Below are 25889 nucleotides of genomic sequence, written 5' to 3'. Positions count from 1 at the left end.
TGACTTTTTTCAAAGCACATTTTAATCATTTATTTAAAAAGGGGGAGTAAAGCATTTATATAGCCAATCCTATAGACTGGGACTTGAACATCAAAGGAAAAACAAAGACCAGACGATAAAGTCATTCAAAAGCACAGAAGTACATCACATACACCAGCAAGGTTCCCAACTACTGCACTGATTAACTAGATACTCTCAATAGCTTTTCTATAGCTTTTCCTAGAAAAAAAAAATTAAATTTTCATTTTCTTACAAGTTCCAGGCTTAAACAAAGGCAAAAATGACATGCAACAATTGATATGCTCATAAGTCGCACATATGCTCCAAGGTCTTCATTATATCACAATAAATGCTAGCACTTTATCACTTCCATCAGATTTTCTTATAGTCTTAGAGCCATGTAAATAAAAGTTCATGATGAAATCAAAGAAAATTAATTTTTCTAATCTTAGATCAGTTCCATAGAAAACTATTAATTTTTTTACTAGAGGGGGTGGGGGGCAGGAATTGGTTAGTAAGTCTGGCTCTAATCTTCTGAGCTGCCTTTGGAAGGAAGTTATGAGGTAGAGGGTTCTACTGACTTTTAGTTAGGTGGACAATGAGAGAAAAGAAAAAGCAGGTGCCTCATCTGCAGATCCTTCTGGGATTTATTTCCCATTTACAATTTAATGCATAAAAAGGCCTCTCTCCATAAAACTCAGCACTTTACAGATGTAGAATATATAAGCATGCCAAATTTACTTATCTGCCACATACAAAGCATCATTCCAGGTGCTAGTGAGGAAAAAAAAATAAAAGTTGGTGATTTGGTCCCTCAAGGAGCTCCAGATATTAATCTACCTAAGTAAGCCCCCAGGTTCCTTCCAGGCATGAAATAATTAGTGGGACTCATGGATGAGGACTGGTCACTGGGCAATCTTTCCTGTACAAAGGATCCCTAGAAGTCATACTGAGTTCTCTTTAAGTTTCTTAATTCCTAATTTAAGGCTTCTAGTGAAGCCTCCTCACGGTAGTCTTCACTAGGCCCACAGTACCCCTAGAACTCTAACAATCCTACCCTAGACAGACTTTATTGGAAAATGCACCTGAAGAGGCAGATGGCTCCCAAGAGAACTCACCAAATCAAGACAAATGTCCTAGGTCTCTAGTGTGGTAGAACTATGCACCTAAATATTGCCGCAAAATGAACACACTTTTAGACATCCCTGCAGATATCTAAGTAAGCGGAGAAGACTATTTTTTCAACATACATTTTATTTCTCTTTCACCTTAACTCCTAAACAGCTTACTGGGGGTTCTGCAAGACAAAAAGATCATAATTCAGAAGGTAACCATTATTATAGACATAAAGTTTCCGGTCAAAAGGGTTATAGTTAATGCTCTGCACATTTTCCTGCATCTTCTGCACTACAATGTCTAGTTTGCCCTCTTTCCCTGTGTTTGTGTCATAATAGTAAAAAATCTCTTCTGTTCTGGTGTTCAGAGTACGGGTGGCATACAGAACCCCACATACCATGAAGGCATTAGAAGCAGATGGTTTATACTGCTTGGTATACCAAGTGTTTAGCACCTGAAGTGTGGTGTCATTGAGTTTACTAATCACCATGTTACCAGTGCTGGCTTCAGTTGAATAAATCACCCACAATCCATTCTCATCCACAGCAAAGTCAATATCTTGCCAAGCAACATTAGCATATGAAAAACGGTTATTATAGGCAGCATTAGGGAGAGTTTGAGTCACAGCAATCGTGTTGGTGGTCAGGTTAACTCTGGCAATATTCCTGGTGTTGTACATGTTGATGTACATGTTGTTGTTGTAAACTGCTGTACCACTACCTTGGCCATAGGTGATCCGCAACTCGCGAGCATTTGCATACAATAGCAAATCATCCAGTGTGTTGTACAGTCTGTAGTACTCCAACAGTCTCCCATCTGTATTCAATGGCGCCACCCAATACAGTCCTTTGTTTGGATGCTGGGGAGAGTAATCCCTACCCCAAGCACCATACCGATAAGAAAACCCTCTCCAGTTGAGCTGAACCACAGACGGTTTGCTGATGTTCACCACACCACCATGAGCACAGCTCCCTATACAAACAAGAAAATAAAAAGGCATTTTTAGAGAAAAGGAACGACAGGATACAAGTAGTTTAATATCCTAAGCACCAAAGGAATCTATAAATATTTTTCCTGTCAAGGTTCAATAACAACAGTGGTTCTGATGGAGAAGAGCCAAACCTCCTCTTAGTTCAGTGCATTCAGTCTCAATGCAAACCCGATGTCAGCTCTACAGAGAACTACCTGCTGTTTCCATGGGTGGGCTTTCAATCTGGAAAATAGGAATAACGAAACTGGCAAGAACTATATTTAAAAAGTTTGGAGGCCCAGAGAGAGGAAAAGGAGACTTGGTGAATTTAATATATTTCCTTCTATCAGAAAGCATTTTGCAAATATTATCTTATTTCATTTTTCTTACAGCAAAATCAAGAAAGCAAGATTATTCCACAATCCTACCCTATTTCTATAAATCCACAAGATGTTATTCACTAGGGTCAGCCCCAGAAAGAACTGTGATGAAGGAGAAGGTTTTCCCAGGCAAGGCTTCATGCCCTTCCTCGTTCTCCCCTTCCTTGGGACCCCAATTGCACATCCATGCCAGGTACCAATCCTGCTTTAAGCTATTCTCAGAAGAGGATGTTTTAAATATAGCATTTTATAGATCCAGAAAGATGGTCCTATAATGGTGGGATTTCACCCTTGAGAAGCCATAAAGTTATTTTGGGGCAACATTGCCTGCTCTGTACCCAATGCACAGCCCATCAATAAATCACTCAGTGACCATCCTGCTGCAGAGTTACAAGGTGAGTCCTGCCGTTCATTACCCATATGCTATTGTGCCATAGAATGACATGCAAGTATTTCATCTTTCCATCCAGACACTGTCATTGTCACAATGTGTACAATCAAGTGGGACAAGATTCACTGGTCCACTGAATCTACATTCCCTGTAACACTTGGGTAAATGACTCAGTCTGGGCGATCAACCCTTCACATTGTACTCCCACTGAAATGCCTGCCTTCCCAGGAGTTTATGGGCTATAAAAATAAAATAAAGTTCCTCTAGTATTTTTATAATAACTATCCAAAGAGTTGAACACACATTTTCTGGGATCTTAACACTCAGAAAAAAAAAACTCGTGAGATGTTTTATTGGATAACAAAGAAAACCCAACTTCAAGTATATTTGAGGTCATTTTCCCTCGTCCTGCTGCTCAGAGCAGAGCAGGTGAGACAGGAAAGGAGCAGAACCTAAATTGTTGGATCTGGCTTGAAATGCTTGCAGGGACTCAGAGAGCCATTGAGGAACATGAGGTGAGCTGGAGCCAAAAGCAGAGCTCCAAAGAATTGCCTGAGATTAGCATGGAGCCTGGGAAGGGAGAGCAAAGCCTTTGTCTCTGGGTCTCTGCTGTGTCCAATATGCAAAGACCCATTCCTTTCCTTGCTAAACGCCTTCCCTCCCCATCCTCCTCACCCAAGGACTGCTCAAAGGTGAAACCATTACTAGAAATTCTGTTTTATTTTCCAATCTGCTGGGGCTTTTGGTCCCAGAATTAAATATGTGTTTCTTAAATGGTCTCATAAATCTGCAGTTGGTGAGAAAGCCAGCCAACCATACAACAGGTAGAGAAATGAAACCACTCTGTACCCAACCTCAAAATAATTTTGCATATCATTAAGCAGAACACAGTCACAGGTTTATTTTAATAATGCATGTGCCATTTCATAAATAAAAAAGCAACGTGTGTTCAGCCAAGAGACTATTCTCCACTGAAGAAATAATAAATAAAATTATAAATTATTATTTCTTCTACTAAAAGTGATCTCTCAGATGAATGCTTGTTTGCTTTTGTTTATGAAACAATGCATGAATTATTAAAATAAAGTTAGTGGTGTGTTCAGTTTAATGATAACAAAAACTATTCAAGTTTCCATATGCTACAAACTGGATTTTCTAGTTAAAGTATCTTCCTGAGAACTTATTTATTTAACTACATTTCACTCTGAGGAAAGTCACTTTTTTTCTTTCAGGTTGGAAGATAGAATTGTTTGCTTCATTGAATCTTGCCTTCCTGAAAAGAAAATATCCCAAACCGACAGCAACAAAGTATTTAAGGAAAATTTATGATGCATATCACTTATTCAAGTACTACCAAGAGGTTAAACTATTCTGTCCCCAGATGTGGAAATTTTTAGACATGAAGGACCCAAAATAAACTTCTCAAAAAATTACTATTACTACTACTATCACCATTATACTAAATGCACTATTATTAGTATAATAGTGTTAGTATAATAGTATTAGTATTAATATAATAGTATTAGTACTAAATGCACTATTATTAGTATAATAGTGTTAGTACTGGTACTATTGTTACTACTACTAATAATAATAGTGGCTCATCATTTCATAAGTGGACCAGAAAATTCAAATTGCCCAGTGTAAATATTAAAATGTATGAAACTTTCTTTTTCTCACCTCCCAAACATTTCTGAACACTTTCCTGTTCATTTGTTATCCTTCTTTTATCCTCTATGGGTAAGGATAAAGGGCCATTTTTAGGGTCCTGACTATGGTAGAAAGGAAGCAGAAATGGGGATGAGAACTCAATGTTGCTGCCAGTGCTACAAATGTGGCCACAACAATGTCAGACTAGGAAAAATGCTGTGGCAGGCTTCCTCAATTTCTGGCAGCAAACCATCTTGGACACGATACTGAAACTGACAGCCCAGTTCCCACTCTTCCTCAGAGTCCCCATCCACCCATCCCATCTTCACTGAGCTTCTTACTACCCTCCCTTATCTCATACTCCTTCCCAGCCTCTTCCTTCATGTCAAGGTCTTAGACATACTTCATTCCATACTTCATACCCAGTTTCTATCCCAACTTCACCCTGACACTTGGGCAGCAGCCCATTGCCCAATCATGATCCAAGAATTCTGAAAGACCATTGAATCATTTTGCATTTTCTGGTGGAAGAGAACACAGAGCACAAAACTGTCAGGAGCAAAAGTATCCTTTTACCTACTCCACAAGCAAGGAGGCAAAGATAATTTGGTGTTAAGCAGATAGGTGAGTTGCTGGAATTTTCTTTTCACTCTAGAAACCACAGGTGCACCTCTCTGTTAGAGCATCTATGAAAGGCAGCCTAGTATGAAAAATACTACTAGCCAGATTCTAATTCAAAGCCTGATTCCAATAGTAGTTGTGTATCCTTGAGCAAGTTACTTAATCTTCTAAGCCTCAGTTTCCTCATGTCAGAAGAAAAATAATACCAGCTCTGCAAAATAGTTATGAAAAATACAGAGAAGGCATGTAAATGTTACTCAGTAAATGGTAAATATCTCAATATAATCACATCATGTTACAACTGGAGGTTTACATGTCTCCTTTCCTAGATAGTGGCTTCTGGAGGCTTCTTTACTCATGCTGATAACCCCAGTACCCAGAACAGGGCCAGTCACACAGTGGCACCAAATTATGTTTGTGGAATAAAGGAAGGAAAGATTAATCAAATCACCTAAACTCCGCTTACCCTTATTTATAAAATACTAGCCTTCCACCCTGCTACATATCTGGTTTTACAAAAAGCCTGGTATTGGCCGGGCGCGGTGGCTCAAGCCTGTAATCCCAGCACTTTGGGAGGCCGAGACGGGTGGATCACGAGGTTCAGGGAGATCGAGGACCATCCTGGTAACACGGTGAAACCCCGTCTGTAACTAAATTACTAAAAAAAAACTAGCCGGGCGAAGGTGGCGGCGCCTGTGGTCCCAGGCTACTCGGGAGGCTGAAGCAGGAGAATGGCGTAAAAACCCGGGAGGCGGAGCTTGCAGTGAGGCTGAGATCGGCCACTGCACTCCAGCCTGGGCCGACAGCGCGAGCTCCGTTCTCAACCAAAAAAAAAATAAAATAAAAAAATTAAAAATTAAATAATAAAAAATAAATAATAAATAAAATAAATAAATAAAAAGCCTGGTATTTACTCCATGGAACATAATTTCAGGAACCCTCTATACAAGTTTAGCCTTGGTTGGCACTCTCTTCATCATGCAATTCATTAGATGGCACCATGGTTCTCTGAAAATATCTGAGGAAGCCATAATCATGAGACCTTAAAATATTCTGACTCGGCTTTTTTAAAGTATCATGGTTAGCAGCATTTTTAAAGCCAATAATTATATGCCTGCAGAGGAAAATTAATCTTGGATCTATTAATGCACTCTCTCAACTGGGCAACTGAACTTGGTTTGAGCCAGGAGGAGAATATGATTGACTTATAAGAATTAGGCAATTAAAACAATCAGTCACAAAATGATTAAGACTAAATTGACTCTGAAGTGTTGGATATATGCTGCTCAACACGTGGCTCTTCCCTAAGTTTGAGATTTTAGTAGATCACCCCATTTCTTTCAGACCCCATTTAATCATCAGCTACTTACTGAGCATCACTAGGGACCAGCATAGAACCTTGCATCCCCAAGCAAAATGGAGATCAATCTCTGAGCACTCCGATCACATTTGGCCTATATGCAGTCATTTAGATTCACAGGCAAAACAGAGACAGACTGAAGTTTGAAGGGAAAAAAGGTTAATGAGTAGAAGGCCAATTATTTTAGATTAGAAAGTTCTATGAAATGAGGCAGAAAAAGGATGTTGTTTGTAGCAAAAACCAAATAGGAAGCATATTTGATTGAACCTGGGATACATTCACTTGTTCTAAGTTCAAGCTGACCACTGGGTTAGCAAACTGTAGCTATGAGGGAGGGGGCCCAGAGAGCACAGAGTTACTTTAGAGCTGAGACTTGCATATAGTCTTTTTTATTCTGTGCAACTCCGCAGTGAAAAAAGCAGACAGGCCAGATTTTAAAGTCCCATAATAGGGAGTAACTTTAATTAAAGTCTCCACAGGCTCACAAGTTTGTGGTGCCTGGGGATTTTCCAGTTCTGCATTATCAACCAATCCAAACAGAAAGAGAGCAAGTGAAAGAAATTGATTTAAAAACATGACCAAAAGTCAGTTTAATATAAACATCATAAATATAATATGAACAAAGCCGGAAGAGAGCCAAGTGGCTTGGCAGGGATTCAGGTACAGTCAAGGTTGTGGGAAAGTGAGTGAAAATCTGGGTCCAATTTGCTTAAACAACACAGCTGGGTTAGGATGGATCACAGAAGTCTAAGTGTGAGGGCCTAGGGGAAAGTTCTGGGGAAAAAAAAATCCAACAAAACAACCCAACAGGCTCACTTGTTTTCCTCCCTGGGTACTAAGCAATACATTTTCTCCCCACCATTGTCCTTGGATTACTGGTGCCTGACACTCTCAGTCCTGAGCTGACCAGGGAGCAAAGACCCTTGCCTTGCACCTTCTGCTCTGTCTTTAACTACTTGTGTGGCCTCAGGAAAAGCAGCATCCTTACTATCCAAGTCTTCTCCTCTGAGACAAGATGGGGCTAAGTTAGATGGCCCTGAATATTGCTTCATCTAAAATGTCCTCATTCTAAGGGATGCATAGAAAATTGTGCCAGAAAAATCCATTCAATGAGGAAGATTTGCAAGGGGTATTGGGGAGCTAGTTCAGGTATTATCAGGAGTTGTCATTGCTTCAGCCTCTGCCTCAGTGAGCCCTCTGTGGTCCAGCAGAAACAGCTCTCATTTGCTACATTTTTGCACCACTAATCCCAGACTAAATTTAGCCTTAGTTTATTACAGAGGACAGACCATGCTGTCTGCCCTAAAACTCCTCTGCAGGTTGAGAAATTTGAACAGTTGCTCAAATTTATGTTACCTTCTTTCTGGAGAAGTTGAAAGGCCATTTTGTTCTGGGACAGGATTCTGACCATTAGATGACACCTGTCATAGTAGGATAGACTCCTATTTGTAGAGGGAGGAAAAAGATCCGCCTGAACAAGACCAAGAGGCTTATATCCATGGCTATACCTATTTAATAATTGAAGCCTTAAAAAAATCAGTTACATTGACAAGAATTCATAAACACAACCTAAAAGAAAGCAGGTGTGAAGATTGGAATTAATAAAAATAAAAGGGTTGTATGATTTGACGAAAAGATACAGTCCCCATTCAGTCTAAGATGCTCAGGACCTGCAGAGAGAAGGTCCCTGTGTCATCGATATCTCTAAAGGACGGGGCTGAACACTGTGGCTGAGAGGCTTTAGTTTACCTGGAGGGATGCATTTCAGGGCACAGTGATCTGGCACTGCTTTTGTTTTGTTGCAAGGTTTCGCTTCAATTATCAACATTATTAATAATATCTATTGCCAGCGTGTGAATGCCGATCATAAGGCTCTGAGCTTCCCAAGCATTGACTCATTAATTCCCACAGCCACCCTGCAAGGCAGGCACTATTATTCTCCCATTTTACAAATGAAGATATTAAGGATCCTTTTTGCTGCAGCCACCTAGCTGAGAAGCTCAGGTCTTTGGGATTCTAAAGCTATGCTCTTGAACCCTACACTCCACTGCCTCCATTTATGGGCATATTTGCAGAACACCCACCTCTGTGCTGTACTTAACCCCAGTGACAACTCATTGGAGACTAACATGCCACCCCTACCCTCCAAGCACTCACAATCCATGAGCAATGGCAAGACACACCCACAAGCACGTGATATGTGGGGTCATTCCTTTAATCCTCACTGAATCTGAAGACACATAATACAACAGGTATTCAGCATGCATTTATAGAAGCAAAAAGGAAAAATTGAAGAGGAGAAAGGGAAGGAGAGAGAGAAGATGGGAGCATTGAAGGCATAAACCCAGCTCATCAGATAAGTGAGCCAATCAGCCCTTAAATACACAGGAACGTGGATGCCACACACAAATTCCAGAGGCTTTCCCCTGAGGCCCCTGACAGTGCCTCCATCACCATAGAGATTTCTGTTCCCTGTTAGAAAATGCAAAGAGAATACGTATAACTTGTGGATTTTGTTTAAATCACTCATTGTTTGTGCTCTTTCTCTGTGAAACCCAGAATATGATAGCATGTAGAATACTAGGGAGAAAGGGACTTTTAAAACATGGAAGAGAAAACTGAGAACTGCAAAAAACGAAAAACAGAAAACCACCTCCTTTCACCATTGCGATCCCCAATCCCTTCCCCACCCCACTCACAGCTCCTTATGGGGTCTGGCACAAGTGGTTAAAAAAGTAACACGCTTACCTGGAGCGGGAGAAGGGTGGACGACAGGTGTGTTTTGACTTTTAGAGGCCTCACACTCTTTCAGCTTGGTCTTCAGAGCCACGATTTCTCGGCGAATGGCAAGGACATTGTTTTTGTCTAGTGTCTCAAGCTTCTCTACCAGGAGAGTAATATTCCTTATCTAAGGAAATAAAAATTCAGAGTGACTTTATATTATGGTGCAATTTCTTTCATACCATTCCAGGGCTGAATTTGTCATTTAGTGAAACATTGCCAGAGAATACACCAGAGATTCTTCTGAATGGTTTCATTTGGAAGAATACATTTTATGGTTTAGTGTGAACGCCTGTCAGATCTCAGGCAGATGTGTGTGACAAGAAGAAAATGGCAAAGATTTTAATGGCTTTAATAATAGAGCCCAAGCTCATTCTCAGCATCCACAAATGTCCATTAAAGTTCATTTCTAATAACGTTCCCCTATAAATTTGTGTTTACTCGTGTTGTATTATAATTAAGATTCTAATGAATGGTGAGGGCCAGAGAAAGCTTAAATTCTAAAATATGTAACTAGAATTCGCAATTATAGACCATGTCATGACTGTGCTAGTAAATTCTCGTTGATATAAATTACCCAACCATAAATGTGATGGTCTTTATCCACAGATCTTAAAAGCCTTCACAGAAATATACAAGAAATTTATTAAAGGAGGTTTCCAGTTTGTGGAGAAGGATTCCAGGTTATTCAAAAGGAGAAACAAACCTAACAAGTTTACCACAATCAGGTATATTGTGGATTTCCAGTTCCAATCGAGAGCAGAGAAGACACCTCATATAGCTTGGCCATGAACAGTTGTTCGAATTTATGTCACCTCCTTTTCAGAGAAGTTGAAAGGGCATTTTATTCTGGGGCAGGATTCTGACCATTAGACGATACCTGCTCCTAAGTCAGCACGTTCCCAATGCGCTTAACTTACTATTCAAACGCAGGCCCTTATCCAAAATAGAACATAGTGATATGCCATGTGGCCATGAGAAAGTAGAGAATTAGAAGTTGGAAGAGAGAGTTTTATTTCCTGGTCCTAGTACTTGCTTATAGTCACTGAAGGGAGTTTATTATTAATTTACCAAGAAGTGAGTTCACTCCTTACCTCCACCTCCAGCTGGTCAACAATTTCTGAGCTTCCACCAAAACTCTCCTTCAGCTGTACGACCAGTTTCGCCATCTCCTTCACTTCTACCTTGATCAGCTCAAAGTCCAGTTCAGTGTAAGAAATGGTATCCTTCTCCATGATCTCAATTCGGACAGTTAGGTTTAACAGTTTCTTTTCATACACACTGATTAATTTGACATATTCCTTTACCTGAAAGAAAATCAAAAGGTTCAAGCCAATTCCCTGAGTAGTATCACACCATCTCCTTCCACTACCAAGCCCTTGAGCTGAGAACTATTTGATTCTTGCCAATCATTGTTTTTTGTAAAGAAATAGATCAAAATATATTTAGCTAGATTTTAAAATCTATCCATATACAAAGAAATTATTACTCCAATTGAAGGGAGGTAGATTTTATATTTTGCTAGACTAAAAATAATTTTGCGTCAGCATCATCATTTGCAGGTATACGTTAATCTTCATTTTTTAAAAAGCTTTTAGGTTCGGGGTACATATGCAGGTTTGTTAGGTAAGTAAACTCATGTCATAGGGGTTTGTTGTATAGATTATTTTGTCTCCCAGGTACTAAGCCTAGCACCCAAGAGATTTTTTGTTGTTGTTCCTCTCCCTCCTTTCACCCTCCACCTTCAAGTAGGCCTCTGTTGTTCTCCTCTTTGTGTCCATGTGTTCTCATCATTTAGCTCTCACTTATATGTGACAACATGTGGTATTTGGTTTTCTCTTCCTGTGTTAATTTGCTTAGGATAATGGCTTCCAGCTCCATGCATGTTCCTACGAAGAACATGATCTCATCCTTTCTTATGGCTGCAAAGTATTCCATGGTGTATATGGTCCACATTTTCTTTATCCAGTGTACCATTGATGAGCGTTTAGGTTGATTTCATGTCTTTGCTCTTGTGAATAGTACTGCAATGAACATACACACCCATGTATCTTTATGGGAGAACAATTTATATTCCTTTGGGTATATACCCAGTAAGGGGATTGCTAGGTTGAATAATAGTTCTTTTTAGTTCTTCGAGTCACCACACTGCTTTCCACAATGGCTGAACTAATTTACACTCCCACCAACAGTGTATAAGTGTTCCCTTTTCTTGGCCACCTCACCAGCATCTGTTATTTTTTGACTTTTTAATGATAGCCATTCTGGACTGGTGTGAGATGGTATCTTACTGTGGCTTCGATTTGCATTTCTCTAATGATCAGGTGATATTGAGCTCTTTTTTCTTAATCTCCATTTTAATGTTTGAAGACATTAGCTCCCCAAACTAAACTGGTTTGTATCATATTCTCTTGCCATCTCTCCTCCTTTCAACACACTTCCTCTAATTGTTGGCATTTGGGACTGGATTGCCATTTCTTGTGGGGGTTGGGCTGTGAATTATACAATATCAAGCAGCATCCTTGGCTTCTTGATGCTCTAAATCTCAGTATTTTCTGGAAGAAGGAGAACTGTGCTATGCCGAGTTCCTTCTTTGATCACTATATGCAATTAGTTTTGATCCCCTCTGCCTTTTACAAAGTGGCATAAAGATCCAAACTACTACACAATATGTGAGTGTGTGTGCCCTGTAGAGTACACATTTCATTAAGTGCACCTACATTTATTCCAAGAACTGATGATTGCAATCAGACCTTTAAATTACACATTTGTTGCATATATTTGAATGTCTGATCATTAAGTTAAAATACTTCCAAAAATTCCCTTGGCAGTTTAGTGTATAATTGGAATCTCCAAATGGATATTTTAATAAACACAGTTGGTGGTTCTTTCTGTGTCTGATCTCTACAGAAAATGCCATGGCTTTTTTAAGGACCTGCTCATTAAAAGTTGCTGGCTTTATATGCTTTTTAAAAATTTGAACAGAAGTGATACTTTTCCCAAAACTACACTAATATCAAGTAGCTGATCCACAGTGCCTGGATGAATTTAGAGCCAGATGTTGGCCTCTAATCCTTCTAATACCAAAAGCAATCCTAACTTCTGTCATTTCAGCCCTTCCACTTAACCCCATTGTGCAAATTAAAGTAGACTCATAGACCACAGACCTAAAGAGCTAGGGCTTCAGGCAAAAAGGATTTTAATGAAAGTTGAAAACACAGCCCTTGGCACTGCTAGTGTATCTCCTCAGGCAACTGATGCTCACTGCCATCGGATGTACCATAACTCGGAGGATGACAAGGCTGGTGATATTTTGGTGGATGGGGAGGTTTAAATATATATACTGCCACCCCTCTGTATCCATGGGGGACTGGTTTCAGAACCTCCCAAAAATAACAAAATTCAAGGATGCTCAAGACTCTGATAGAAAATGGTACAGTATTTGCCTACAATCTACACACATCCTCCCAAATACTTTAAATCATCTCTAGATTACTTATAATACCTAAAACAATGTAAATGCTATGTAAACAGTTGTTGTATTGCTTTTATTTGTATAATTTCTCTTGTTACATGGTGATTTTTATTAGTTTTTTTTGTGAACGTTTTCAATCTGAGGTTGGTTGTATCTGCAGATGAAGAACCAAGGCCATGGAGGGCTGACTGTATATAAAACCTAACAAGTCCCCCTCAAAAGTGCACTGCAGATATAGGACTGCATGGTTTCAGTGTCTACAAAAATCAGGCATAAAACCGTGACTATGATAAAAATAATTAAATAAAGTGCCAATCCATTACAGAAATGGAAGTTTGAGAAATAAATATGCTTGTTGGCATTTGGCCTTGCCAGCTCTTGGAACAAATGAAACACCCTCAGCTTCTCTGGAACATTTTGGTGGCACATCGCAGCTGTTGTTCTACAGAAATGAGTGATTCAACTGTCATCTCTGCTAAATAAAATGTGGTTCTCCCAGATTTTCACAAAAAAAAAGCAAGGCATATTCTGGAGTTTGTTACCTATAAAAATGTGTGGTGTGCCTATCCTGGTGCAGACAAAATGAAGGGTCTGTAAAGATCTATTTGAGCAAAAAAACTCAAGGTTCTTCAGAAGACACTTAAAAGACCCTCAGCGGTGTTCAGGAAAATGGCAATAATCCGTGGAGTTAGAGAAGACACAAAAGAGCTTGGGGATGGGCCAGAAAGACTTCAGAGTGTGAACTTTACTAATTTAAGTAAATCATTCATATGAACCTTTCACATATATGAATCTGTAGCTTTGGGAATGCGTGGACAATGCTGAGCACAAGCCATCTCCTCCTGGGAGGTGCAGTCTTGGGAGAGGCAGTCCAGCCTGCCTGGGAGCCTCCAGTCCCACATCCCTGGCACTTGGGGCACTTTCTGCATTTTTTTCTTCTTCTAGAAAATACAGTCGTTTGTTGCATAACAACATTTTTGTCAATGACAGACCACATATATGACAGTGGTAACATGAGATTATAAATATCATATTTTTACTGTACCTTTTCTATGTTTAGAAATATATGCATACACAAAAACTTACCACTGTATTATAGTTGCCTACAATATTCAGTACAGTCACAGGCTGTACAGGTTTGTAGCCTGGCAATAGGCTATATCATATACCCTGAGTGAGTGCGTAGTTGGCTACACCCTCTAGGTTTGTGTAAGCATACGGTGATGTTCACCAATGTTAAAATCACCTAACGATGCATTTCTCAGAATATATCCCTGTCTTTAGAAGACCTATGGCTGTATTTTGATCTAGAACAGTTGTTCTAAATGGAGGAAGGGTGGTAGTTGTGATGATTTTGTCTTGGTTCTCATAACTGGGGGGTGGGCGGGTGCTATCGGCATCTAAAGGCCAGGGACACTGCTAAATATTCTATCAAGAATATGGGTCTAGCTTTGAGAGGACACATCCTGTATCAACATCTTTACCTCAAAGCTCCTCATCATGACAAGTCTGAGCACTAGACGGCTTATCTATGTTTTAGTTGAGTCTTTAAGCCACCAGCCTAACATTCACAGCTTCCATTTTATTTTGCTTGTTATGCACATACTATGTCATTGATGAGGAATAAAATTTGTGTGAGGGTTGGTTTTGGGGTGCTTGTTATTGTTCCTTGTAATTAATGTGGTCTTGTAATAAATAAGGATGTAGTGCTAGTAATCTGGTTCTTGTTTCTGCCAGTCTCTCAAAACCTGTGATTATAACTATGGCCGGAATATTTGAAATAAGTAAGTTTACTTTGCAACATACTACTGTTTTCAATATATGTTTCAAAGTAAATGTAACAGGGTTCATTGAGCCTGAAGTGATTGTAAAGACATACAAAGTACTTTGTAGCTAGACCCAACTAGACTCAACTCTAACTTCAGTACTTAGTGGGCAAATCACTTAATTTCTCTAACCCTTAGTTTCCTGTAAACTGGGGGTAATGATATTGAGTTTACAAGATTATCATAAAGACTAGAGATAATGTACATTAAGTGCCTAGCTAATGGAGGCACTATGAATTATAGAAATTAGTAGAGAAACAGTAATTTCAGTGTTTTTCAATCTAACCTTTTAATTTATTTTATTTCACTACACAAAATATGGCTCAATCAATGTTGTTTCTTTATGGGTTGCCTTAATGTCTCCTCAACCTTCCCATGCATAAGGATCTACTAGCAAATGTATCATATTAAACAACTTACCCCAAAGACCATAAGCCTCCAGAGAAAGAGAAAATCTTGAGCTGCCTTTTGTGCCATCCCTTTCCTAAGTATAGTCACAAAAGGACATATTGTAAACAACAGAAAAGTATAAAATGCTTTCAGCATCTTATGCAGAGGCAGCTCCCTGTCTTCTCTGTGTACTGACAGATAATGAATCAATGTAAGGCAGTCAAAAACCTTTTCTACTGGCCTGTCCTAAACGGGCATTCTCCCAGGCCCCCAGATAAATGATGATTTTCAAGGCAACCTAGGGACAGCTGTAATAATTCACTTGGAAATTCGAAAGCCCTCAGCTAAAGAGATAACTTTGGATTTGAAGGCATTACTAACCTACTGCATCTCTTCCTGGGCCTACCCTGGAGGATGCTGACAGCATGGCCAAGAGGAAAGAGAGTTGGGATGATTCTGAAGACTCGAATTCTGACCTGGCTTAACCAGCCAAGAGAGGAATTACCTTGGGCAAGTCTCCTTACCTTTATGAACTGCAGTTTTTCCTTCTCTAAAATAGGAGAGACAACACCTGGCCTATCTGCCTTAAAGGGTTACTTGAGAGGAGAATAGAACTGGAAGTATTTGAAAAAGCACAAACAAACTGCTACTATTATTGTTGTTATTATCACCTGCCACACTAAATAGATTATATAAATCCTAGCTAGCAGATACACTTTTTCCTTAGGCCACAATCATAGATTTTTTTAGGATCAGAGCGGCCACTGACACATTCAGAACTAAAACTTTCCACCTATTCTGCATTTCATCCTTACCTGTTACAAGCAAAGCAGATGCTACCAGACCCCTGTACAGTATTGGAATTGAATGTCCCATATTCACAAACCTGGCAAGCCACATACTCTCCCTGGAGCACATAAGGTTTCAAACTGCCCTTCACACTGCTGCCAGCAAAGATGACATGTGAATCAGTCTTTTCCACTATTTCAAAGCAAATGACTCTAACTGAAAAAATCTCTACCTAGGACTTTCCTCTACTTGTTATGTTTTTATGCATAACTTCTTATCTGTACTTGATTATGCTGGAATAAGGCTATGAATATTAATGGTTAGAATTTATAATTTAGTGCTGTGCCTTTTCTGCTGATTAATTCAAGGACATTTTATTTCTTAAGCAGCTAGATTTCTAGAGTAGTCAAACACATTTTCCTGGACACTCATTTAAACTTAGAATATTTATCTACCAATTCAGGCTGAAAGTAGGGTCTCAGCCTCATCATAATTTTTGTTTTAAAGGATAACTATGTTGGATGTTGAGGTGGAAAAGCTTAAATTTCTTAGGAAAACTTATTCTGAATCTTGCAGTAAAGCCAGAGCTCCTTGTAAATTAGTGTAGTTGTATTAAATAATGCATAATGTGATTATAGCCTAGCTTGAACTTCACCTGTGCAGAAAATAGGAACTTTTCTAATTGATTTTTAACTTGGGCTGAAAAGGTGGAAGGGGTCAAAACTAGAACGCCAAGTCACATTGTGCCAGCCCGTCCAGAGAAAGGCAAACCCTTTAAGATAACTTTCTCTGGCTAAAGAAAAAAACAGTAATCAGAGTTCAAGACAGTGTTTTCACCAAGGCTGAGAAACCTACTAGTCTTGATTCAAATTCCAAGGGAAGCCTTCAATTTTTGTCTGACATTGGACACATCAAATGTAATGTTCCTGCTGAGACAATAGAAGACAACCATCAAGAAAGAGAGATGGAGGGTGAGGATGGAAGTGGGGATGGTTAAAGGGTAAAAAATAAAAGTAGTTAGAAAGAATAAAAAAGACCTAGTATTCAACAGCACAACAGGGTGACTATAGTCAATAATAATTTCATTGTACATTTTAAAATAAGTAAGAGAGTCTAATTGGATGGTTTGTAACACAAGGATAAATGCTTGAGGGGATGGACACTCCATTTTCCATGATGTGATTATTATGCATTGCATGCCTGTCTCAGGGTATCTCATGTACCCCATTATTATATACACGTACTATATACCTAGAAAAAATAAAAATTAAAAATAAAGAGACTACAACCTTGGGTTTCACTTGGAGAAAAGAGAAAAAAATAAAAGAGACTACAACTTATTGTCACAAAAAAAGAAAGAGAGTGAAGGAGAGAGAGAAGGAAGTGAGCAATTTGTAAAAGGGTTAAAGAAAAGAGAGAGGGAGGGGAGGAGGATGAGAGGGAGAGGATTTGAAGGAGTGGAAGTGGAGGAAGAGGAAAAGAAGGAGGGAAAAAAAGACCATCTGAAAGTAAGAAAATACCCAAAAATGTCCCCCCCCCCCCCAAAAAAAAGAATTAACCAGGAAAGGAAAAGATAGATTAGAAGGGATGAATAAGGGCAAGGATTGAGGCAAGAGAAATAAGAAACTAAATGATGCAGGAATGGAATAGAAATAGAAGAAAAGGAAAAAGAGAAAGGAGATAGAATAGAACTAAAGGGGATAGAAGAGAAGAAAAAAAAGAAATGAAAGCTTGAGGAAAGATCTAGAAGACCAAAAGGAATAAGCAGCATCAAAACAAAATAAAAATTGCAGGTTGGGGTTTGCAGGGAGAGCTCAAGGCTTCATTCCAACTGCGTAAATACCACAATACTATAGTGAACAATCTGAACCCCACTTTCTTCCTGTGTTCTCATTTCCCCTGCCTTAATAAGAACTCCATTGGTGTCCTCTAAAATAAATACTAAAATCACCATAGAATAAAAATGTGATGTCTTTGATACAGTGAAGAATGGTTGCTTATAAAATCCTAAATTAAAACACGTTTTGTTTTGTTTCTTTTTATCAAGATATTGTTTGAAAAGAAAATGCTTACTTTAGAAAGCTCTTTTTCGAACTTCTGAGAAAGAACATGAGCTGTGAATTCCAAGCGTTCCACTCTGTCCACGGGAAAGGTGGTGTCTGGCAGGAAAACAGAGCACTGGCAGGTCCCACGGTCATCCACGGAGCCGGTGACATTGGAAAACAACTGTAAATAATAACAAGTTGAACATCAGTGACAAGCTGGAATCTGAGCCCTTTGGCAACTGGAGTGACAGAAATTGGCTTGTCAAGAGGACTTACAGGCAAGCAAGTGGAGTCCAATACATAAATGAATAGAATCATAGAAACAAGCTAAAACAGCTTTGTTTTCACAGGTGGGGGCCACACAGCGTTTAGCCACATCGCCACTGGTTGTATGAAAACCACTATGTCAGCGGACTTTCCCGAAAGGAAGATTCTCCATTCTGGAGTCTTAAAGGAAATTATTCCTATCTCTATGCAAGGAAAGGGAAATAAAGAAGCTATGAGAGTGCTAAGTTCGAATTTCAATTCTAGCACTTGCTAGATGTGAAACCTCCTTAATTCTTAGTTCCTTCATCTGTAGAATAGAGATAACCTACTTCACAGGGTTGTCCTCAGTGTTAACGGAGTAATGTGAGCCAAGTCTCTGGCACAGGGTAAATGATCAGAAAATGTCACATTCTCTTTCCTTCTACTGCTCATTTTCTCTTCCTCACCTTCACCCCAACCCCAATCCAATTCCTTTTCATCAGAATGAGGGAATCACCAAGGATGCAGGCTACAATGAAAATGTATGATGCAAATTCGTATCCTCTCATCGCCTGGGAAATTGTAAATTAACATCCTTCAAAATGAGAGCCAGCCATTTGTTAGAAACTGAAGAGCATACGAGCTTGAAGGTTTTGTGCAATTTTTTTAGTAAAAGTTTTTTTCCAGCTTACCATTTGCAGAAAAAGTCATTTTAAAATATTTGATGTTTCTTTAAGATACTCAGACTCACACCTCAGTGCAACTGCATATTTTTAAATGATATATTTGAAAGATCCTGTTTTTCTCTTGTCCCCTTTCAACTTCCCCAAGAGGATCCCAGCACAATTAACGTTTTTTCATTACTACTATTGCCTTACAGAGTAACCCTTGGCAGCCAATTTGCTGTGCCTTTTAATGATCTCATCTGAAGGCCAACCCAAAGCTCACCTGTGGAACATCAGCCTGAAGGGACTTTTCATGAAACCACTAAGGAGACAGCAATGGTCTTCAGAGCTAGAAGACACTCTGGCCATGTCTCTCAAAGTTCAGATCAGCCAGCTGCAGGTGGTGTCATGTGTCCTGTGCATTTAATGGCCACCAACCTCCATGATGCCTGAACAAGCTGGGTCTAGATGCTTCTATAATGAAGACTTATTTTATCACTGGCCTCGGGGCCAATCAAGGCTTTTGCACCTAAGTTGTTTTTAATTTAATTTAAGTTTCAAGATGAGCAAAAAATATATATATGTGTGTGTGTATCCAAAAGTCTCTATATGTGTTTAGTCAAAATTTATGACCTTGGCCTCAATTTTCTTTTCCAATCACATCCCCACACGGGAAAGAGTTCAGGAGTAGGGAGGAGAAACAAGCAGATTTATGTCGAACATAGGGGTGGACAGCAGGATTTGAATAGGGCAAAGGTCTTTGCTAGAGATGAATAAAGATTGGACAGGATACACCAGGAACCTATCAGAGAGGCCAGCCTCCCTTGAAACCAGCTTTACTCATTTCTCCAAAGACAGAAAGACTCCAACTCAAGCATGCCAAGGCTTTTGCAGAAAAGATCGACATATCATGGACTTTTGAAGAAATCGCTTATTATAATAACTGTCTAGCAAAAAAAAAAAAAATTCTTGCATTGCATTTTAACAAGGGAAGTTGAATTAGCTGCACAAAACAGGGCTGGGCCATTCGCAGAGTTCTCTGAAAAACTCTGCCCACTGAGAAAACAGTGGATATCATCAAGCAATCTCTAGACAGTCAACTAGGAACCACTAGCTAACAACTTTTAGTCCTGAAGTTCACTTGAAAGACAGGCAAATACTTATGAGCCCTGCTGACAGCCATTCCATCGGTTTCTATTGAACATCTCTGTCCCAGTGCTGTGGACTCCCCCAGCTTCCATCCTGCTTATCATCAGCCCAGCATGCTCAGCTGACATCAAAATGGTCCATAAGTTTGATCAGTGTCTCCCATTAGAGATATTTCTGCTCCTCGCATTCAAAGACAATGAAGCTAATGGTGATGAGTCTCTCTCTGCGGTGAATGCTCAAACACTACGTGAATGAAGCCTGGGGGATGGGAGACAAAGACAAGCGCTTGTCCCCTTGGCCTTTGGAAGAATATCCGATTCCTCTTGTGTAGGGCAAATAGGACCCTGAGTTCCCCACAAGACACTTTATACTGGTAGGTTTTCACTAAGCATGTGTTCAATTAACATTTACTGATGTCTACACTATGCCAGGCTCTGGCTTTAGGGAGATGATTAAGACTCAATTTCTGCCCAGGAATCAGGCCCACTGTCACTATGAAAGCCCTGCTTGTTTTCTCAAACCAGCCTTGTAGCCTGATGAGAACAAAACATGTGACTCGCTGCAGTTCCTACTATACCAGTTACTGTGTGGAGCAGAGCATTGAGCCTTTTCCTAGTCTTGCGAATTGAGGACCCTGCAGAGGCCCCTCCTCAGGAGGCAGACGTCTGAGGCAGGGAGTACTCTGAGTGCTTACAACAGAAGGTACAACTCACATTTAAGGTGATTTAAGGTTGCAATGGGCTCTAATTAGTAGCCAAGGCTAGGCATCAGCAAAGATTCAAGGTATAAAATAATGGTACTCAACATTTTCAAAGTACAGAAAATGATATGTTTGGAACTTACTCAGTGACAGTTATAAAAGGGTTTCCACCACCTTCCAAAGAGCGCATCAAGCTGACAGCCAGCCCCAGAAAATTAGGTTGATAGTGAAATTGACTCCCAGTCCACCATAAAAACAAGTTGGAGTTGTGATACTGACTCACCAGGGAGAGATAAGTAAAAAGGAAAATTAAAACCTCCAAGTACAATTTAACTACCATGTCTCATCTACTTTTAAATATTTGTCTTTTTACCAGACAACAGGCATTTTGGATTTCTCTGTTTCTTGATCTATATTTTCTATTATTATAGCTGATAATCTTACCCAAATGCTGGTTTCTGATGGAGAAATATTGATGGAGCTTCATAATAAATGATTATTGTTAACCTCAGTTCAAAAAAGAGTGCTAGCCAATTCTGATCATCCCCAGAAATCACTGAGTATCACGGAATAAAATTATGTATCTGATTTCTGACTGCAAAGAATCCTTGTGCCTACTTATGATTCCCAAGACTCCCTCCTCTAAAAACTAAGCAATTTTCATCTATACTCCTTGGAAATATAGAAACCTGCATGTGCAGACATGGTGAAGAGAATGGGCAGACTAATTTCGAGCTATATGACTTGCTAGCTTAGTGACTTAAAGCCAATGACTTCACCTTGCTAAGCCTCAGTTTTCACATCTCTAAAATGGGACTATTAATTTTACCTACCTCTTAGGCTTAAATAAGATAATATAGGCCAGGCACGGTGGCTCATGCCTGTAATCCCAGCACTTTGGGTGGCTGAGGCGGGCAGATCACAAGGTCAGGAGTTCAAGACCAGCCTGACAACATGGTGAAACCCCGTCTCTACTAAAAATACAAAAATTAGCCAGGCATGGTGGCACGCATCTGTAATCCCAGCTACTCAGGAGGCTGAGGCAGGACAATCACTTGAACCTGGTAGGCAGAGGTTGCAGTGAGCCCACATCGTGCCACTGCACTCCAGCCTGGGCGACAGAGTGAGACTCTGTCTCAAAAAACAAAAAAAAAAAAACAACAAAACAAACAAACAAACAAAAAAGATATATATTATGTACTTAACCTAGTCCTGGCATGTATTAGACACACAGTAAATGTTATTGCTGCTGTTTCTATCTAGGCCCTATCCAAACCATTTGTTAATTATCAAATTTTTAATATATGCATATTTCTGATGGTCAAAATGAAAACAAATAAAAGCCTTTTCCTCCCCTTTCTCCCATTTGCCCTTCCATTCAGACATGATCATGTAAGCAGCCACCTGACCTGTGAGTAAAGATCCTAGAGGTTTAGAGAGAGGAGCCTTGGCCCAGATAAGACTCCCCCACCCCAAGTTATACCTTAGTGAGAATAGCATGGGAGGTTTGCAGAGTGGGGCTCCCACAGAAAGGCCCAGAGTGAAATGAACAACTGCTTCTTACCTCCTAACCCCTCATGCCCTCCAGCCTATTCTCCTTTCTTTAAAGGAGATCCAAAGAGGACCCATCCCCCAAGGAACTGGGCTCGCTATGCCTTCTATGCACTTAGCCTAGCTGTACCAGTCTCTTTGTAATGCATGACTTTTGGTTTTGTTTGTTGCTGCTGTTGTTTGGAGCTGGAAATGGCTCTGAAGATTCCCTATAAAGAAGATTGCAAAGAGTGAACACTCCCCTAGGGAAATGTCCCCTTGTAGTAACACTTTGCTAAAGACCAGTAACTCCCCTGCTTATTTCTGACACCCATCTACTTTACAAACCAGGCCAAGAGAAATGGTCAGGGCTTCAACTAGAGCACTGTGGCTCTCACTCCCTCAAGGGCTACTATTCACCATCCCAGGACCCTGCCAGGCAGCAAATCAACTGGACAAACTTTCCTGGAGCTGCAACCCACAGAGTCTTTTCCTAACAGTTCCCATCCTGGCCTGTATATTAGAATCACCTGGGCAGAGGTTTTTTAAACTATCTGATTTCTATACATCTATGCAGGATTTTTTTAAGTACAGAATCCAGGCATCTGTACTTTTAGAGTCCCCCTGGCCACCCATCCTAATGTGCAGCCAGATTTGAGAATTCCTCTAAAGCATAGATTTTCTCAGAAGTCCCAGCTGGAGAACTGAGATGTCGTCTCTCTTGCTAACAATTTAATTATTTTACTGAGGCTTTAATTCATTTCCAGGGCACCTATAGTTAACACAAGGAGTCGTAAATCTTTTAGAGTGCCCAGGTCTAGCCATCCATGAAATTGTATTCAGGTCCCCAAAAGCAAGAGGAAGGGAATGAAGGCAGCTCATTCAGATTCTGGGGCCTCCTCACCTGGGACACAGAACCTCTGCTGCCTGAGCTGCCGTTATAGCTGGAGCCCGACATGGAGCTGGAGCCGGAGTCAACGCCTGGGAAGGTGCTGAAGCTAGGGCTAGGAATTGGGGGTCCCGCATCCCCCAAATCCCCTGCAGCCTGGCCGAGGAAGAACAGAAGGGCTAGGAGAAATGAGAGGCCAGGCCTCATCTTGTCCTCTTAGCTGGAGCCACCGGCTCTGCACAGAGCCCAGGGGCTTCTTATAGGGCCCAGTGGGGATTTCCCCATGGCCAGCATGTAGGAAAAGAGGAAGTGGCCAGGGAACATGTGACCTGCCCCAGGAGGGTCAGGACACCCAGGAATCTGAGTCACAGCCCACACCTTGTCAGTGAGGCCCACTCTGTGAGCTGCCCTTGGATCCAGATATCCCCTGCCAAACATTAACTCCAATGTGCTTTGTAAAGCCCAGTATTTGGTTTCCCACTTGGTACTTCCTTGAAAGAGATGGGATCGAAGTAGTCTTTGTGGATGAGACAGAGTTTGGAGGCTCCAGGGAGGAAAAGCAACCCTCTGTCCTTTGCCTCGCAGCACTTCTAGTGTGGAAAGCACAGTGCTTTCCACAGACAGGGAACTCGCCTTAGGGACTATGGCTCTCCTCCCCGTGTTACTGCCTACTGCTTTCCACAGACAGGGAACTCACCTTAGGGACTGTGGCTCTCCTCCGGGAGTGACTGAGCTTCCCTCTTCAGTTCCTACTGCCCAAGTTGTCGTTGACCTGTCCCTTACAGTGACTGTTTCTAGACAAAGTTGTCTAACAACCCCACTCTAAAGGAAAGATCAGGGACGTTTTGTTGCCTGGCAAACCAGGTAGGACTCTGTCCTATCAAGCACTCACCACTGTGTGCTTCATGTAGGGGAGATAAAACACCCAAATAAACAAAGGGATCCTGATGACCCACTGCCTGCTCTCCCAGGCCAGGACACTGCCCCAAACCCAGTCAAGGAGGACCCCAGGAGCGGTTTCTCCCTCCAGAAAACTTTGACCTCTGTTACCCCTCAGCTTCTTGTGAGACAGCCAGGCATTCAAGATTTCAAGCTTATTCTTCAAAAAACTGAGAAATAGGATGCATTTTCTCTTGCTCAGCAGCCCTGACCCTGGGCTCCAGGATCCATTTGCCCTGCTCAACATTTCACACACCTTTGTGGCCTCTGCCTTCTCCCCTGGAGAATGAAAAAGGCGCTAGTCTCAGTATTAAGACTCAGTTCTGGGCTGGGGAGGCTGGCTCACACCTGTAATCCCAGCACTTTGGGAGACCAAGGTGGGAGGATGACTTGAGCTCAAGAGTTTGAGATCAGTCTGGGCAACATGGTGAGACCCTGTCTCTACAAAAAAAATGAAAAAAGTAGCCAAGTGTGGTGGTGTGCACCTGTGGTCCCAGCTACTTGGGAGGCTGAGGTGGGAGGATCACCTGAGCCCAGGAAGTTGAGGCTGTGGTGAGCCATGTTCATACCACTGCACTGCAGCCTGGGTGACAGAGTAAGACTGTCTAAAACAAAAACAAAAACAAACAAAAAAGCTTTGTCACAATGAGTCAGTGGCTTTGGGCATGTCACTTAGCCCCTCTAGAGTTGTAACAATTCCTAAATTGTTTGAATTAAATGAACTATTGTATGGGAAGTTGCTTATAAGCTTTGACGTGCCATAAAAGTGTCAGCTTTTTCATTGTTTAATTTCCTGAAGACTAGATCAATATGTAAGATTGTTGGGTTCAAAACAAGGACAGAAGGTTCATGCCCCACTCTGTCGCCACCCCACCCCAGCCTCCCCAGAAGCTCCACACAAACTCTCAGAATAAGCACAGTGCTAAGGTGACAAACAGGGTCTTAAACCCCTGGTACACTATTCAGAAACTGGGGTTGTGGGGAGGGGGAAGGGGGGACAGGAAACCACAAATAGATGAATAGAGAGTGAAGAAGAACAAATACGGAGAAATGTGGGCTGTAAAGTTCATTGTTCTCTGTGGGAAGCAATTCAGCCTTGGCCTCTTTGGTCAAATGTTCTAACCACTTAGATGCCCAGTCCAAGGCAGGGAATGTGTATAGAATGTATGAGAATGAAAACTGGGAGACTGTATCCATTATCCTAAGATTGAATGCTACGAATATGGACATAAGAAGGAGAGTGTATCTCTCCCTCCCAACACAATTCCCCTCTTCCTCCCGATTCCCACCAAAGCAAAGGGCAAATTTGTTCTCATTTGCTAGTAGCCTCTGCATGTAGCTGTAATGAGCCTTCCTTTTACCTTTTTTCAAGGAGCATGTTGGTGCCCTGTCAGAAAGAAAATCTCATTAACAATAGTATAGCCTGTAGTCATGACTACCTTTAAGGGCTCCTATGGCCAATTCATTAGAAGACCCCTTACCAGAGGGGTTGCAATGCTGCAGAAATAGGACAGCAGTTCTCCCAAGCACAAATGTGCCTTAACCAGGGAAGAACCACCACCCACTGTGCTCATAAGCTTCTTTGTTCTTGTATGGCTCCAGAGTTTCCAGAATAAAACTTTAATCTATTTGGTACCTTCAAATGCACAAAGGCATTGGTGATGCCTCAGTAATGAGATTATTAATAATAATGAGATTATTAATAAAAATAGTTTGATCAGTTTTCCTGCAAATACCTTTGTCCTAAGAAACAAGCAGCCTCCTGGTTATTTGACAGACTCAAAGACAGGAACAAAATTATCAGAGCTGCAAAGCAAAGAAAGCAAAGTGTATTATTTTTAAAAATGTGTTCTATCCTGGGTTCCTTCTAGAGTAAGGGGTCACTGAAATTCAATTGAGTAATACAGCAATCTTCATTGACAGCTTGAAAGAAAATTACTATTTATGCACTTTATTAGGGAACCTCCCCAAACCACA

The 25889-nt window shown here is 40.7% G+C and overlaps 1 protein-coding gene across 1 annotated transcript; it reads right to left on the bottom strand.

Annotated features, from left to right (window-relative positions):
• On the bottom strand, positions 1-23271 carry OLFM4 (olfactomedin 4). The gene is made up of 5 exons (XM_017855909.1): positions 22989-23271; positions 17823-17975; positions 10364-10576; positions 9237-9396; positions 1-2088 (listed from the first exon to the last, which is right to left on the bottom strand). The coding sequence occupies exons 1-5, from the start codon at positions 23178-23180 to the stop codon at positions 1286-1288; spliced, it is 1521 nt and encodes a 506-aa protein (XP_017711398.1). The 5' UTR covers positions 23181-23271; the 3' UTR covers positions 1-1285.
• Positions 23272-25889: the final 2618 nt, after the last annotated feature.

This window comes from Rhinopithecus bieti, unplaced genomic scaffold (genome assembly GCF_001698545.2).
Source record: "Rhinopithecus bieti isolate Rb0 unplaced genomic scaffold, ASM169854v2 scaffold_41709, whole genome shotgun sequence".
Classification (NCBI taxonomy): Eukaryota; Metazoa; Chordata; class Mammalia; order Primates; family Cercopithecidae; genus Rhinopithecus; species Rhinopithecus bieti.
The sequence above is the reverse complement of the archived record's forward strand: the minus strand, read 5'-3'. Positions and strand labels throughout refer to the sequence as shown.

Coding starts and splice junctions, on each gene's coding strand:
- OLFM4 (XM_017855909.1), bottom strand. CDS start 23,180: ATGAGGCCTGGCCTCTCATTTCTCCTAGCCCTTCTGTTCTTCCTCGGC. Junction 10,577..17,822: donor TCGAAAAAGAGCTTTCTAAA/GTAAGCATTTTC, acceptor ATTTTCTTTCAG/GTAAAGGAATATGTCAAATT. Junction 2,089..9,236: donor CCACCCTTCTCCCGCTCCAG/GTAAGCGTGTTA, acceptor TTGTTTGTATAG/GGAGCTGTGCTCATGGTGGT.